We start from the raw sequence: 16,790 nt of genomic DNA, 5'->3' as shown, positions 1-16,790 counted from the left end.
TACCAATTATAATTCTCTCTAGTAAATTAAAACACTTCATTTAATTTTCCGAATATCATTTCTAGACAAGTGTTGAAAGCTTCTAAATCATATACACCAGAATTTAAACTCTGGAAGGGTCACTCAAAATGATTTTCAAGTGCATCTTACCAGAAGTTGTCTTCACTACTTCAGTGGTATTTCTCAGTCCAACAAATGAAAATTGATAAAGCCTCCAAGATCTTGTGTCACCCACTTCAACAGAACTACGCTTCCATTGATAGACAATTTCTTCACGCGGATAGCCATCTGCCATGAGATAAGAAAGCACACATTTTAAATGATTAAAAATGAACATATGTGGCAACCACCTTCTATGAACAAGACACTGAGGGAGATACCAAGAGAGATAGTTTTGACTTAGATGAGGATCTTGGACTAAAGAGCATTACCATAGGGAAAATCAATACAATTTCCCATATCCTAATGGGAAATTAGATTTAAAAACCATGAGGTCAAAATTACCCATGAAAAGCACTTAAATTGCATGGAAGGTATACTATACACGGTTTTGTATATACTATACGCATACTTTACATTGTCTGGGGTAAGATATAAAAAGTAGCCAGTATATAGTAAATAGTACATATGCAAGATATTGTTTATGATGAAACGGAGTCAGCAGGGCAAGATTTTGAGAGTCATGCAGAAAACAGAAAATGATGAAAGAAGAGCAGACTCAAATCCCTCCCCAGGGCATGTCCTTGGAATAGAAGATGATTGGGAAAAATTACCTCAACTATTTACATTATTCGCTCTCAATTTGTTGAGGCTTCATTTTAATATACACAGAAATCTGCAACTAAAAGCAGTAAGTAGAAATACCAAAGGGAAGATACCAATGAGAACTATGTAGACTCCTTACAGCTCAGTTATGTTCAGCCAAAACACCAGAAAGCATTCATGAAAAAAATATTACACTGATAATATAATGATTATCAGTACCTTTTCTTAGCCATAATATCCTAGAAAACTTTCTCAATTTTTCTTCTAAATTATTCGTTTACTTATGGGGATGACGAACATACTTATTTCATGGAATTGATGGTCAATATATATTTGTTGAATGCATAAACATAATTTTTTAAGTAAGCTGCAGAATAAACTCAAGTAAGATAGATGACAAAACTAGAAATCTTCTCAATTGTTTGTCTTCTAATAATGCTGTGGAAAGGTAATGTTGATTATAGAGGCTGATTGACATCTTGGAATAAAATCTCTTGTTTCCTTTTTTTCCTTTCTTTTGGTCCAACTCTTTGTCCACTATATTTTATTAATAAGAAGAAAAAAGAAAGCCGAATCCCCAGATTGCTACTGAGTGGTGGTAGCAGGCTGGTAGGGCTGGATGTGGTGAAAACTGAAAATACGAATGATAATATTAAGGAACTTCCTATGGAGAACATGTTGGTGATTGAATTGTTTTAATAGCAGTAAGTAATATTAAGTTGATTTTGGGTTCAGAAGACAATAGTCAATCAGGAACCTGATGGCATAGAAATCACTATTTCTTAAGGTTTAGCTGACTCACTAGAGGAGTAGTCCCAGTTGGAAAATTAAAAGAAAAGAAATCCAATCTCCTAAACCTTAGGTAAGCTTTCACTAAAAAATATTCTATTCTTGGATGAAGTAGAACATATGAAATAAGATTTATAATGGGAATTTTTCTCAATATATATAATATACAGTGAAGTTTTCCTTTGGTTCTCTCTGGATATGATGTTTATTGAAACAGGTGACTGGTTTTCTCATCTTTTTTCTTTCTTTTTTTTTTTTTTGAAAGTATTGTTATTATGATTCAGTTGGTTCTTAGGAGTCTCCATCACTCCCTGGCTGGGAAATTATACCTATATTAAAAACTCAAAACTCACAGCCAGTTTTTCATTCTACCCAATATGCACAATTGACAGTCCAAAAATAAGAAGGAGGTGAGCAATCTAACACGAATGCAGAACAAATAATGAGGCAAACGTGGGGAAACTGAGGCTTGTTTTCCATTCAGGCAGAAAATATCTGTGAAGGTTACTAAAGCTTAATTTGTATTAGAATCATCATGCTTTTCTTGCTATAGTCTATTATCTGATGATAATAATAATAATAACATAATACAGCTTTTGATTAAATCTTATTATGTGTGATGTAGTGTACCAACCATTTTACATATATCAACAAAACAATACTGAGGTGAGGCAGGTCTTATAATTTCTGTTGGGCACCTGTGTTATGAACTCATTGAGAGATTTAGTAATTTGCTCAAGTCTTTAGTGATGGAGTTGGGATTTGAATTGGACCCACATGACACCAAAAATCAGTCTTTTGCTCACTGGTAGATAACTAGTTTTAGGTATTACTAGAACTCCAGGTGGAAGAGATAATTTTCAATTTTGTTATCGTTATAGGTATATCAAAACTGGAATGAACAAACAACATTGTTGGATCTCTGTGTGTCCTGATATGTAAAGGGAGAAAACAACTAGCAAATGTACTGCTACTCTCTTCTGGACCCGCGGAGGGAGTGGAGATGTATAATGCACATTTACCTCTTTCTACTGAGACCAGGACAAGCTTTACAATCCTTCTCAACAAAGGGCTCCAGGAAACAACTGCCAGTTTATTAAAAGTTTATGCCTCAATGAAATCTATTCGTAATTCCTTATAAAATAGATCCTTTTTTATGATGAAAGAGATTGTCAAAAATCTTCAAAGTCAACAACACTGCTTAATGCAAATTTGCATTCTGTTTAAGTCTCCCAATTAACTGATATTGCAATCAGAAAGACTAAGTGGTGAGAGGGGATGCAGAATATAGAATGAGTATTACTTACAACTGGAGAATTCCAAGGGGCAGGAGTGTTCATCCATTGGAAAATTGTGCAGCTGTAATTGGCACTCAGCATCAATTGTCAACCTAAATAGAAAGATATGAAACATAAATAGAAAAACTTTAGACTGTTTTAAAAAATGTACATTAGCACAATTTCTAGTGACCATTTGTTTTTATTCCTGGAGAGTATGTCACCCATCCTTACTGATAACATAAGGTGATCCTCACTGAAGAAATTCACCAAGTCCAGGAGAAAATTGTTTAAGACTTAATATAGTCCATTTACTTTCACAGACTAAACAATAGGATCTCATTGACCTCAACTCCATTTACACAATATTTATTATCCCATAATTTTTTTGGCAAATTAATTGCACACATGAGATTGCTCAGTGAATGCACTTAACTTACTGAATAGAACAAACTCTTTTAAGAACTTAAACTCATTCACTGTTTGCATGTAAATGAATGCAGATAATTCTCAGATCTTATCTGCTAATTAAAGCAGAACCTTCTCTTTATAAGTACTTGTTAGCTGTTAGCTTTAAATTACTATATGTGAGTTTAAAAACACCTATGTTTCACAATGGAGTATTATGCATTCTTACAAAGGAATACTATAAAGGCATTATATAGGATGTTAAAGAGTAGAAGAATGTCTAATAGCAATCAAGAAATGTTAAATACATATACACAGACATATCAGAAAAATGTTTGCCAATGAGTTTCAATTATTTTGCATCTGAGGTGCTTATTAAACATACAGATTTTCTTTCCCAATAGAGCCTGGGACTCTAGGAGGGAGAAAATTTAAAGGAGTCCTAGATGTTTTGACCACCTTTGGGGAAGTATGAGTATATTGTTAAATTGTAATTGTGATGGGTTGATGATTTTTAAAATTTCATATTTGTTAGCTATATTTCTTACAATTACAGATATCAATCTTAAAGTAATAAAAGTTGTTTTATAAACATTTTATATTAAAAGTTTAGCATAAATTTTAATTGGGGAGATTTTATTTTTCTATGGTATAAGAGAGCAATTACTGATCTTAAGATATAATTAATAATCATTGAGCCCTTAATTGTCTGCATGGCACTGAGTAAGGTGAATTTTTCTCTCATTTAATAAGAGTTATTATGGCTATATTGTACTTGGACTTGTCCAAAGTCACAAATCTAGTGGCATAGTTGAGATTTGAACCCAAGATTATGTCTCCAAAGCTAGAGGTTTTAATCATTGTCACTCAGTAATTATATGCTCTTCCAAAGAAAAGATTAGTTTTATTCGTAAGTGAAATAATTAAATTAGATATTTTATTAGTATCATTTCTCCAAATTAAACTGGAAATGTTAAAATTGAAGATAATGTAGATTGCAGATAGGTACACAGATATATATCTATGTGTATACACACATATTCATAACTCATTATAGATAAGCAACTCATTACAGATAAGCAACATATTCATCACTCATTATAGATAAGATAATGCTTATCATTATAGATAAGCATTATAGATAAGAATAAAATCATCTCTCTATATAGCCTGGCAAACTCATTCAAATCTTGAATGAATCTTATGAGAGATATTTTTGAGCTGGGGTCCATAATTTAATATTGTACAGTGACTCTGCAAGTTAATACAAGTGGAAAAATGACAATAATATTATGAGAACGATAAAGGGACTTGAGATAGTGTGACTTTACTTAATACTTCCAAAGTTAGACTGAGCTCTTATTTAGCAGACAAAATTTGATTTCCACTTCAAGTCTAATTCTAGTCATTACCTTACATCTAATTTAATAAAACTCATGATGAAATTAAAATATATGCAATCAATTTCTTTTGTAATTGTGGCTCTTTTTTCTAGTAACTGATATAACTCTGATGATAAAGGCTTTGGATCCAGTTTAAAGTATTATATTTTCTATCTTGAATACTACCTATGGCATAAAATATATGTCAGAAAGGCATTTAACATGAAACATTTTGAAGCTACAAGTTCCTGGATACTAAGATCTAGAAGAATCACACTATTCATATCTATTATTGAAAATATATACAAATAATTTAAATACCTGCTGTGCTTACTTTTTTATTAGGCTCATGTCCCTGTGAGAAAACAGAGTTCTCACATCAGTCAAAGAAAATGTTATACCTATGTCCCTTGAAAAAGTTCATTGATAACAGAAAAAAACCTAATTTTGTATCATCACGTACTATTTTGATCAAGCATGCCAACCCTGATTTAGGCTTGACATCTTTTGTTCTTTTTGTTTTAAGAGAACATGCTTGATCTTTGCTTTATTCCCAGCAGTTACTCCTTTCCTTTTCCAAAAGAATACCTTAAAGTGTAGAGCACTCGACCATCATTCCAAATTCTCAGCATCCTATTGGGGGTGGTTATCCAGTGTGCATCGGCCTTTTTGGAATTTCTGAAGAAAGTGTCTGGAATCCAGATTTTGCCCACCATGTTGCTATTCAATCGGAGGACTTTAATGGTGCTGTTAAATTTCAAACGTCTGTCATACCATGTTTGGGCAAAAAATATATCAATTGTATATTCCTGTTTTAAAGAAAAAGATGAAATGGAACATCTTTTATATAGTAGGATTGTATTGTAGAGCATTTGTTTGTATTTATCACATATGTTCTCATTGCCAAAACAAAGCAAAGCTACTTTGGCTTTGAATAGTCCAAAAGAAAGCAGAAGCTTGGCTAAGGAGACTCACCCATCTTCTGTAGACAATACATTATGAAAAAATAGACCCTAAGTGAATTCTGGCAAAAGATCATAGCCCTGATACGGTTGTTTGCATTAGGTATTTATGGAGCAGTTTCTCATGTTATTTTGGGCCAGCTAATAATTCTTTGTCACGGGGCGGGGCGGGGGGGCGGTGGGGTGGGCTGTCCTGTGTATTTTAGGATGTTTACTACCATTCCTAGCGTCTACCTACTAGGTGCCAGTAGCACCAAAACAAACCCCACCCCCAAGTTGTGACAACTAATAATATCTCCAGACATTGCCAATTGTCTCTTGAGGAGATCAATTATTCAGGTTCAAAAACCACTGCTACAGCGTAAAAGAAAGTCCAGAACAGTTCTCAAAACAAAAGTTCTAAACCAGAGCTCTGAAAGCTAAGCTGCCTCACCTCACAATAAAGTGAGGATCCTAGAGAATCTATCTTGTTAGGTACTATGAAGATAGAAAAGGGGAATACACTATACACAAAAAGCACTTTGTGCCCTGTCTGGCAGATAGCAAACACCCAAAATAAGGTAACTATTTTTAGTTTTTACTATTACAGTTGTTGTCTTCTTTTTATAAACAAGAGGAAATGCACCAAAAGACAATCTTTACTACTGTACTAATCTCTATCACAGAACATATTTAAAAAGTGTTATGATGACACATGACTCTGTAATAATTATACCCTCATGTACATATATATCGCTAAAGTGGCAACATTAATCAAAGAAAAGAAAGTGTGATATGAATTAAACCTCGAGTCATAACACCCAAGATCTAATTTGCCTGTCATATTTAGATATTATTTAGCATGATTTTATAATTCTATTTTAATCATGTCTGTAAATGAGAAAATTAAAGAACAAACCCTTGGTGTTCTTAGAACATGACCCCCAGTGTTCTTAGAACATGAGAGTTGGGGGACGGGAGTCATTCACATTTCCTACTCTAATCCCCTCAACCTACCACCATGTATGATAAAGAATACAAAATAATCAGGATGAGACTATATCCTGCCCCTGTATCTCACTGTAATTCACTACCTTGTCACTAGGGTAAGTCATACCACTTTGTTTACTAGTTAATTGCATATTTGCAGTCCACAAGTAATGAGAGGGGAACTTCTTTTATGAAATTCTTTATCAACTAATAAGTGATGTGCAAATAGGTAGAGTAACTCAATAATTTCTGATCCACATTTTGGCAAACACACGCACACAAACAAAAGGTTTAAAATTCTTTAAACCAGCATTTCATAAACTGTGATCCTGGGGCAGTAGTTCTGGGCACTAGTATTCCTGAAACTGTTAAGTTCTGTGTTTAAATAAACTACATATATAACTGATTCTTCTTAGATATTTACAACTTGCATCAGAATTTTAGTTGTAAAGAAGTAACATGTTAGCATTTGTTTAATAGTTAAACAAGCAAACTTACTTGCATGGAGTATGCAGGTGGTGGTATACTTTTTTTAATCAGCCCAGTTGAAAGCAATAAATATTTTTCATCTCTCTGACTCAGCAGAGCATCCTTATTGCTTGCTTGGCAAACACTATTTTAAAGTTATAGTATCACTAATGTTATGTTATGTTATGTTATGTTATGTTATGTTATGTTATGTTATGTTATGTTATGTTATGTTACGTTACGTTATGTTATGTTATGTTCTACTCTATTCTATATAGGCTCCAATCTAATTTCTTATTTCAGATTTGGATCGAAAGCTTTATAAAAGAACAAAGTTACATTTATTGTTAAATCTAATGCACTATTTCCTCTGAGAAACAATTCTGATTTGAAGCAAACTATGACCTCTTCACACCTTGAATATTCTAAAAAGTAGTAGAGCACTATATTTTATTTTGTAGTAAGCAGGACCTACCAAATAAGCAGTGAGTGTTGAATTTTAAGATTATAGCATTTACCCAAGGTAATTTTATACATATGATCACATTTAATTTTTGTAACAAATCATTAAAAATAATTAGCTTTATATTACAAGGGAGAAAAAAGAATCTAAAAGATTCTCTCTCCCTTCCAAATTTTTTTTGTTGGTCTAGCCCTTGCTATTTCCGTGTTACCACATTTCCTCTCTAATATGTTAATAAAATAGACAAACAATTAGAAACTTACCATATTGATAGCATTCACTGGACCAATGCTATTCACATACATGTCTGTGTGAATTAATGTTGGTTTCACTGTAAAGAGAACCATAGAAATATGTGCATATGGAGAAGCATAATATTTTAATGCTTAGTCCTTGTTATTCTATAAAGAGATTTATTTTTGCTACATTAGAAGTGATTTATTCACAGCTAACTTGTTGCTAGTGACTAATTTGCTACACTTAGCTATTTATTTTCAAAGAAGTATCTTAAGCACATAAACACAATAACTAAGCATAGCAGAGTTTTGAAACTGATTATCTTTTTAAGACTATATAAAAATGAATAAATAAGAAAACACTGCTCAGATTTTCTTCATCCATCTCTCAGATATCCTGAATTTTACTATTTTTCCTTTAAGTTCTAGGATTGATTTGGGCATTCTAACTTGACTGGGCCCATATAGAAAAAAATAGCTACTTAGTGACTTAGAAAATAATATGCATTAGAAACATGAAGGAGACATAAAAATCAACAAGTATTATGAATTGTTTTTGAAACATTCCTCCCTGTTGATTCCTTTTATGATCACTTTATCCTCATTCACCTCTAGCCAATACAAAATCAATCTTCCTCAATGATTTAATGAATTCTGTGACTCATCAAATAATATGAGGAAACCACATGGAAACCCAATACACACCTATTTGTCAAAGAGGACTGATATTAAAAATCATGTAGTATTACATCCATGACCTAATGAATGTGCTCCATTTTCATTTAACATTTAATGAACGAGGATTCATAATACCATTCATTCTGGGCTTCAATTCAACAAGTACATTTCTCTCATCTTTATCCATTTTCCTTGAAGTGCCATGCTGTAATTCTCTGTGATGGATTGGATTCTTCACTCCTCCCTGCATCTGTACCCTTGCCTTCACATCAGTGAGGCTACTTCTCTGCCTCTGAACTTTGAGCCTGACCATTTGACTTGCATTGGCTAATAATATATGGACGAAAGCATTAAGCCTTATGAGCTTCTATTTTCTCTCTTGTTCTTTGCTATTGTCATGAGAAGGATACTCCTAGCTAGTCTGCTGGTCCCAGGAGTGGAATGAGAGTACAGCTTTCTTAAATGAGCAGCTCCAACCTGGCTGAGCTTAGATTAGACCACCCCCAGCAAAGTGCTAAATAAATGCTTATTACAGTATACCACTGAAATTTTGTGGTTGTCTGTTACACAGCTATAGACATACACAGTATGTCCTTTCTTTCTTTTTTTTTAACTTAGTTTTCATTGGAGTATAGTTGATTTACAATGTTGTGTTAGTTTCAGGTGTACAGCAAAGTGAATCAGTTACACATATACATATATCCACTCGTTTTTAGATTCTATTCCCATGTAGTTCATTACAGATTACTGAGTAGAGTTCCCTATGCTATACAGTAGGTTCTTATTAGTTATCTATTTTATATATAGTAGTGTGTGCTTGTTTGTTTTTGATGTTTCTTCAAAAAGATGTTGTCACTTTTCTTCTATAGTCTTTGTCTGAGATGTCTAGGAAAATTTAAATTTCTATCTCTCAAGCTAACTTGAAAATCATCTTTCTTCATTTTGAACTTATCAGTGTCCTGTCTACCCCCAGACCTGAATGCTGTTTATACATTCTTTATTTTTACAGTATTTAGTAAAAGTATCATTTATATCCTTCTGGTTATTGAAATGGGCTAACGCTTTCTCCTAATGTGGTAGACTTGTTTTTATCTAACCCACATCACAAAAGGTTTTAACATACCTCCTATATCAGGTCGAAGTTTATTATCATATCCTTCCAGGAGGTTGTTTAAGATGACAGTGACATCACCCTCCGGAACCTTTGGAGTCAAGACCCATGTTTTGTTAGAAGCATAATCTTCATAGTCATCATCAGATTTTTGGCTAGTGAGGCTAAGAAAACAAAATATTAGTCAAGAAACATACAGACTCCATCCAAGTTGACTTGTACTCACAGACCACTGGTAGGAAAGGAGAAATGAAACCGGATGACAGGAATGCGTTACACTGGATTACAGTGAAGATACTCAGCTGAGGGTTAGTCTAATTAAACTTCACAGATGTAGATTAAAATCTATTAAAGTATACTCTTCAGTTTTCCAGAATACTCTGTCCTCCCATCTATAAGTATACCATGTTTTACCAGTTACTTTTGCCTTTTCCATAGTTGATGTTCTTCCTGTCCACCTGCCCAACTTCACAAAGGACTTATTACAAAAAAAATAAACACAACTATTTTTGTGAAAGCAATGCTTAAATGAGCATAATGTAGTCTAGGAGTTCAGGCATAATGTCTACTTCTTCCTCCTTTGAGAAGTTAACTTGCTCCAACCTATTAATGAAAGTAAGAGACTGATAATTAGATTCACTCCCACAAACTGCCAGACAAGTCTCTCCCCTCCTCAATTGAATTACTAAGGAGAGGCTCAGTCTTGCTGCCTTTCCTTCCTCCAGGGTGTGTGTATGTGTATTTTTTTTTTCCCCTCACTTGCACTGAAAGCAAGGGCGGTTCATTTATCTTTGATGGTTAAGAACCTGGTACTATGAAGGAAGATGTAGCTGTAGACTTTAAACCACTCTTTATTACAGCAAAAGCTCCTGAGCTAGAAACTCAACACTAATGGTTAATGTACTACACTCACAGAAGTGAAATTACCTATTTTGAATAATCAAAAAGTGACATAATATTCTATGATTCAGTTTTCTAGGCCAAAACCTGTCAGAAAAGCCACAATTGGACCAGAAACTAAGGCTGATTTTGGAAGGATATTGGAATTCCTATAGTTTGCCTCTCCCCTGCCCCAAACTCCATCCTCCTCCCCTCCACACACAAAATGATTATATTTGCCAGATAGAGGCAATGTAAAACCTTGCAAAAGCTGCCATTTTAATTTTTTATCGATATTCAGTAACTTCTGGTTACTTTTGTTGCTTATGGTGAAATTAAAAAATACAAAATAAAGTTTCTCATCCTAGTGTTCTCATCTTCAGTGTATTTTCTTAAATATATGGTAAGAGAGAATCTTGTCAGAAATCAAATCACTGCCACATTACCCCAAATATGTATAATATTCTCAAACCATATATGACACTCAATTATACTCATTTGTCAAGATAGATAAATATATACATATATAACATATGTATATGTACAGATAAATAGATAGATGACTAAATATGGTAGGAGAAAGCTGATTATATGATTAATCTGGTTTGAGAATGAGGATGGGAGATGAAATTTTAAAAGTAATCACCTGTAATGAATCAACTTAGTAAGCAAGTAATCTTTTGATTCCTTTAAAGCTTTATGAATAGGAAACATAAAAACTGAGTCACACATTTGCATAAAACCTGACATAGCCCGTCTTATATCTTGCACTTCGGTTAACATAAGAACTTTAAACAAAATTTGAATTTCATAGAGCACCCCTAGAGGGTATGTATGAGGGGCTGGACAAAGCTTCAGCCAGCTCTCAGAGAGAATTACTTCAATGCAGGCAGAGAGCAGTTGTCTGCTAGGAAAATTCCTCTTAAGCCTCAATTCATTATTTCTCTAGAGCACTGATGAACTCTGTGTAATAGAGTTCTAATCCTATGACCTAAATCTTACTACTTCTTCCTCTTTTGAGAAGTTAACTTGCTCCAACCTATTAATGAAAGGAAGAGACTGATAATTAGATTCACTCCCACAAACTGCCAGACTGGCATGAATCAGCTTAGTAAGCAAGTAATCAATTCATCATTTCTCTAGAGCTGATGAACTCTGTGTAACAGAGTTCTAATCCTATGACCTAAATCTTACTAGTTTAAGAAGAAAATAAAAGTTATCTGACAAATAAATTTTCAAATCCCCCTGATAACTCATTGAGAAAAGAATGTAGTTGGCCCACTGGATGTTGGATGTCATCATTATGAAATTTTATCACTGTTTAATTTGTTCAGGCAAAAGTGCCTTTTCAAAAAAATCTCAACTTCTTCCTTCCTTTCTCTCCATCTCTGTCCTTCCCCTTCCCCCTTCCCTCTTTCCCTCTCTGATAAAAGCATCCTATTAAAGTTTCTTCAGAGAAAGGGAATATATATTAAATAGTTTGGTATGCTTGTTCATAGCACTTCCTCATACTAACAAATAAATAATCCAAGTATGATGGTGCCATGTTACCATTATTAATATTTTCTGGCAGATCAGGAGGGAAAATACATTAAATGAAAAGAAAAGGGATACTTCTGGGACTTCCCTGTTGGTGCAGTGAATAAGATTCCATGCTCCCAGTGCAGGTGACCCGGGTTTGATCCCTGGTCAGGCAACTAGATCCCACATGCTTGCTGCAACTAAGAGTTCGCGTGTCACAACTAAGGAGCCCACATGCCACAACTACGGCGCTAGCAAGCTGCAACTAAGGAACCCTGGAACCGCAACTAAGGAGCCCACCTGCCACAACTGAGGAGCCCACAAGCCACAACTAAGAAGCCTGCCTGCTGCAACTAAGACCCCCACACAACCAAATAAATAAATAAATAAATAAATATTTTTTTATAAAAAGAAAAAAAGTATATTTCTTAAAAGGAATACTACTTTCTAGAATTGCACCAGTAATTCTTAGAGTCATCATCTATTGGATGCCATAACAATAATCAAATAGATTATTTCACAAAAAAGTGTCAGTGACAGATTTGGCCATACTTCAGGATGCCTACTTAGCCATAAAGAGGTAAAATAGAGTAGAGAAATTAAAAGCATACACTCAAGAGTTAGAAAGTACCAGGTTAGACTTCTGGCTTCATATCTTGCCTGCCACTTACTATTTTATGACCTTGGGCAAATTATTTAACCGTGTTAATCTTCACAAAGTTCTCATCTTTAAAATAGAGTTAATACTAGTATTCATATCACATTTTTGTGCAAGGTTAAGATAATACTTACTAAGTGCTTAGCACAGTACCTGACACATAGCCCTGAAAGGAGATTTATAACAAGAGTTCCAATCTTTTAACTAAAACCTGAATCTACAGATACTGCTTCCAGGCTTTGATCTAGAATGGACTGAGAAGAACTAAAAACAGATGTTACCCAGGAAGAAAAATTATGAACCCCTACATTATAAATAAATGAAGTTTTTATTCTCTAGAGTGTTCCCAGTGGAGGTCTAAATTAATGGGGCTGATGAATAATCTGGGGGTGTTTCCAGATTTGTTAAAAAAAAAAAAAAGAAAGAAAGAACCTCTCTCATTCAAAATTGGCTGTTTCTTCAGAATTCTTTGGAGTCAAGACCTCCTCACTTATAGGTGGGCTCTCTAGGGATAATGAAGATGACCATTAGATAAGGCATTCTGTGGAACTGTGAACTCCATGAGAAAGCCTGGGCAGAAATAGATTGATAATGATGCAAGAAAACTGACTTAACAGTTGAGTGGGCTGAGAGCAAACATAAACTTGAACTTCTAGCTAAAGGCACCTATCTAAATGTAATGGCCAGGCTCCCTGACTTCAGACTACACTACAAAGCTACAGTAATCAAGACAGTATGGTACTGGCACAAAAACAGAAATATAGATCAATGGAACAGGAGAGAAAGCCCAGAGATAAACCCACGCACATATGGTCACCTTATTTTTGATAAAGGAGGCAAGAATATACAATGGAGAAAAGACAGCCTCTTCAATAAGTGGTGCTGGGAAAACTGGACAGCTACATGTAAAAAACTATAATTAGAAATGAAATGAGAACACTCTTTACCACTATACACAAAAATAAACTCAAAACAGATTAAAGACCTAAATGTAAGACTGGGTACTATAAAACTCTTAGAGGAAAATACAGGCAGAACACTCTTTGACATAAATCACAGCACTATCTTTTTCAATCCGTCTCCTAGAGTAAGGGAAATAAAAACAAAAATAAACAAATGGGACCTAATCAAACTCAAAAGCTTTTGCACAGCAAAGGAAACCATAAACAAAATGAAAGACAACCCTAAGAATGGGAGAAAATATTTGCAAACAATGCAACTGACAAGGGATTCATCTCCAAAATTTACAAACAGCTCATGTGGCTCAGTATCAAAAAAAATCAACCACCCAATCAAAATATGGGCAGAAGACCTAAATAGACATTTCTCCAAAGAAGACATACAGATGGCCAAGAGGCACATGAAAAGATGTTCAACATCGCTAATTATTAGAGAGACACAAATCAAAACTACAATGAGATATCACCTCACACCTGTCAGAATGGCCATCATCAAAAAGTCTACAAACAATAAATGCTGGAGAGGGTGTGGAGAAAAGGGAACTCTCTTCCACTGTTGGTGGGAATGTAAATTGATACAGCCACTATGGAGAACAGTACGGAGGTTCGTTAAAAAACTACAAATAGAACTACCATACGACCCAGCAATCCCACTACTGGGCATATACACTTAGAAAACCATAATACAAAAAGAGTCATGTACCACAATGTTCACTGCAGCTCTATTTACAATACCCAGGACATGGAAGCAACCTAATTGTCCATCAACAGATGAATGGATAAAGATGTGGCACATATATAATATGGAATATTACTCAGCTATAGAAAGAAACGAAATTGAGTTATTTGTAGTGAGGTGGATGGACCTAGAGTCTGTCATACAGAGTCAAGTAAGTCAGAAGGGGAAAAACAAATACCATATGCTAACACGTATATATATGGAATTAAAAAAAAAAAAGGTTCTGAAGAACCTAGGGACAGGACAGGAATAAAGACACAGATGTAGAGAATGGACTTGAGGACACGGGGAGGGGAAAGGGTAAGCTGGGATGAAGTGAGAGAGTGGCATGGACTTATATATACTACCAAATGGAAAATAGATAGCTAGTGGGAAGCAGCCGCATAGCACAGGGAGATCAGCTCGGTGTTTTTTGACCACCTAGACCACCTCGGTGTTTTTTCCCATTACCTAGAGGGGTGAGATAGGGAGGGTGGGAGGGAGACGCAAGAGGGAGGAGATATGGGGATATATGTATATGTGTAGCTGATTCACTTTGTTATAAAGCAGAAACTAACACACCATTGTAAAGCAATTATACTCCAATAAAGATGTTAAAAAAATAAAAAATGAAAATTAAATAAATATAGAATAAATAAATAAATAAATGTAATGGACTTTTGATAAAGGAGCACAATGGTTTACACCTATTCCACTTTCTTACTAGACTTAACAGTTTTGCAGTACAAATAACCTCTCCAATCTTCTCCCATGTATCACTATTTCAAAGTGAGGCCTCTGAAGCTTCCCTCACATCAGCTTATGATATCACACCCTATTTTTTGATAAATTCATACACTAAGAGTTCAGAGATCATGCTGGAGATTAAGATTGTTAACTTTCAAGGATCTGGGAAAGAACCCACCACTATTACAAATTAGTACTACATTATGTTTCCTCTTCAAAGAGCATTCAAATATCAGAAATAAAAGTTGATATTTAAAAAATAATAATAAAAATAAATAAATGTAATGGCCTTTAGAAGTGATTACTCCTTATTGTGCCCTTTATAGACTAAACATAATCTTATAAAGGTAAAGAACTGAAGTTAACATTACTCTTAAATTAACTTACCATAAGGAAAATCATTTTTTTTGTAGTCTGAGTGATAATTTCTGAAAGACAGTGCCAGAAAAGGTTATAAAGTTTTCATCTTTGAAAGTTTTTAAAAAAATTGTTAGAAAGCCATCCAACCAAGAGCCTTGGAGCAGCAGCATAAGAATCTCCTGGGAAATTTCTAGAAATGTAGAACCCTGGGCCCCACCTGGACTCCTGAATCAGAATCTTTATTTTAACAAGATCTTCAAGTGGTTTATATGCATATTAAAATTTGAGAATCTCAGTCATAAAGTGTTTAAACCAGGGGTGCTTACTCTTGTGTGTGTGTGTGTTTGTGTGTATGTTTGTGTGTGTTTGTGTGTGTTTGTGTGTGTGTTGGGGTGGGATCTTTAAAAAAAGAAACAGATTCCCAGTTTCCTACTTTAGTTCTTCTGACTCTGAATCTCTCTGTTGTAAATTAGATTATTAATTTTAATTTTCATCTTTACATTTTTATGCATGATTTGAATTTATGCATGATTTGAATTTATGCATGATTACAAACATGTAATGAGTTCATGTTTATAATCAGAAACAAAAATCAATTTTATTTAAGAACAGAGAAGCTTTTAAAAACAAACAAATACTGAATAGATGTTCAGTGAGAGGTTGCTCGCAATTAGAAGATTTTACTTGAATTTTGGTACATATTTTGGATATTTGTCACTGTGAAGATTAATCATGCAGTTTATGCAATTTTAAATTTTAATCCAGGTATTTCATATTTTTACAGATTCAGTAAGCTATGAGTTTTGTAGGAAGAAAAATCTAGTCATTGTACTCTCCTAGGGTAGTATAACAGCAAACATTTGGGTGAGAAATAAAAACATTTGTCTTTTCATTTGGGTATCTTCAAATCCATTGGTGTTTGGTATCATAAACACAGAATATATATTTTTCTTTCTCTGCCTACAATCTTTTCTTCTCTCCAACTCCTAAACCAATATTGGGCATGGATTATTCCTTCTAAGTTTTCTATTTTCAACACAAGAATCACCTTCTGAATAGGAGTAGAGGTTATTCCTGTTCTATCTACCTTTGTCACCCACCTGACCCTTTATATGTTCTAGCCAGTCCTTTGACTGATTCATAGCATTTGTTACAATGTATGTTTACTGACTTGCTTATTGTCTGTTTCCATTACTAAACTATAAATTCCATAAGTGCATGGAATTTACAATTAAAATTTGTGAAAAGAATCTTTTTTTTTTTGCTAACTAGTTTTCCTAAGATAAATAATATTACCAACAACGGCTATCGTTAAATATTTACCATGTTCGACGGATAACTTTAAGGACTTCCCATACATTCTCCCACTTAATCTTTAAAACACTAATATTCCTATAATTATTTCCACTTTGCAAATGAAGAAAAACACTGATATTTACC

The 16,790-nt window shown here is 34.1% G+C and overlaps 1 protein-coding gene across 5 annotated transcripts in view; it reads right to left on the bottom strand.

Moving 5' to 3' along the window:
- Positions 1-16,790, bottom strand: part of GABRG2 (gamma-aminobutyric acid type A receptor subunit gamma2) — a 121,656-nt gene that overhangs the window by 77,346 nt on the left and 27,520 nt on the right. For 4 of the 5 annotated variants that reach the window (XM_007118776.2, XM_007118777.2, XM_055086378.1 and 1 more), the window contains exons 2-6: positions 9,521-9,672; positions 7,747-7,814; positions 5,210-5,430; positions 2,862-2,944; positions 151-288 (exon numbers count right to left, since the gene is read on the bottom strand). In XM_007118776.2, coding sequence (XP_007118838.1) covers positions 151-288; positions 2,862-2,944; positions 5,210-5,430; positions 7,747-7,814; positions 9,521-9,672 — 662 coding nt within the window. The remainder of the gene's footprint in view (positions 1-150; positions 289-2,861; positions 2,945-5,209; positions 5,431-7,746; positions 7,815-9,520; positions 9,673-16,790) is intronic. The other variant, XM_055086379.1, reaches the window with a different exon arrangement.

This window comes from Physeter macrocephalus, chromosome 8 (genome assembly GCF_002837175.3).
Source record: "Physeter macrocephalus isolate SW-GA chromosome 8, ASM283717v5, whole genome shotgun sequence".
Classification (NCBI taxonomy): Eukaryota; Metazoa; Chordata; class Mammalia; order Artiodactyla; family Physeteridae; genus Physeter; species Physeter macrocephalus.
This window is presented reverse-complemented; position numbering and strand designations above follow the sequence as displayed.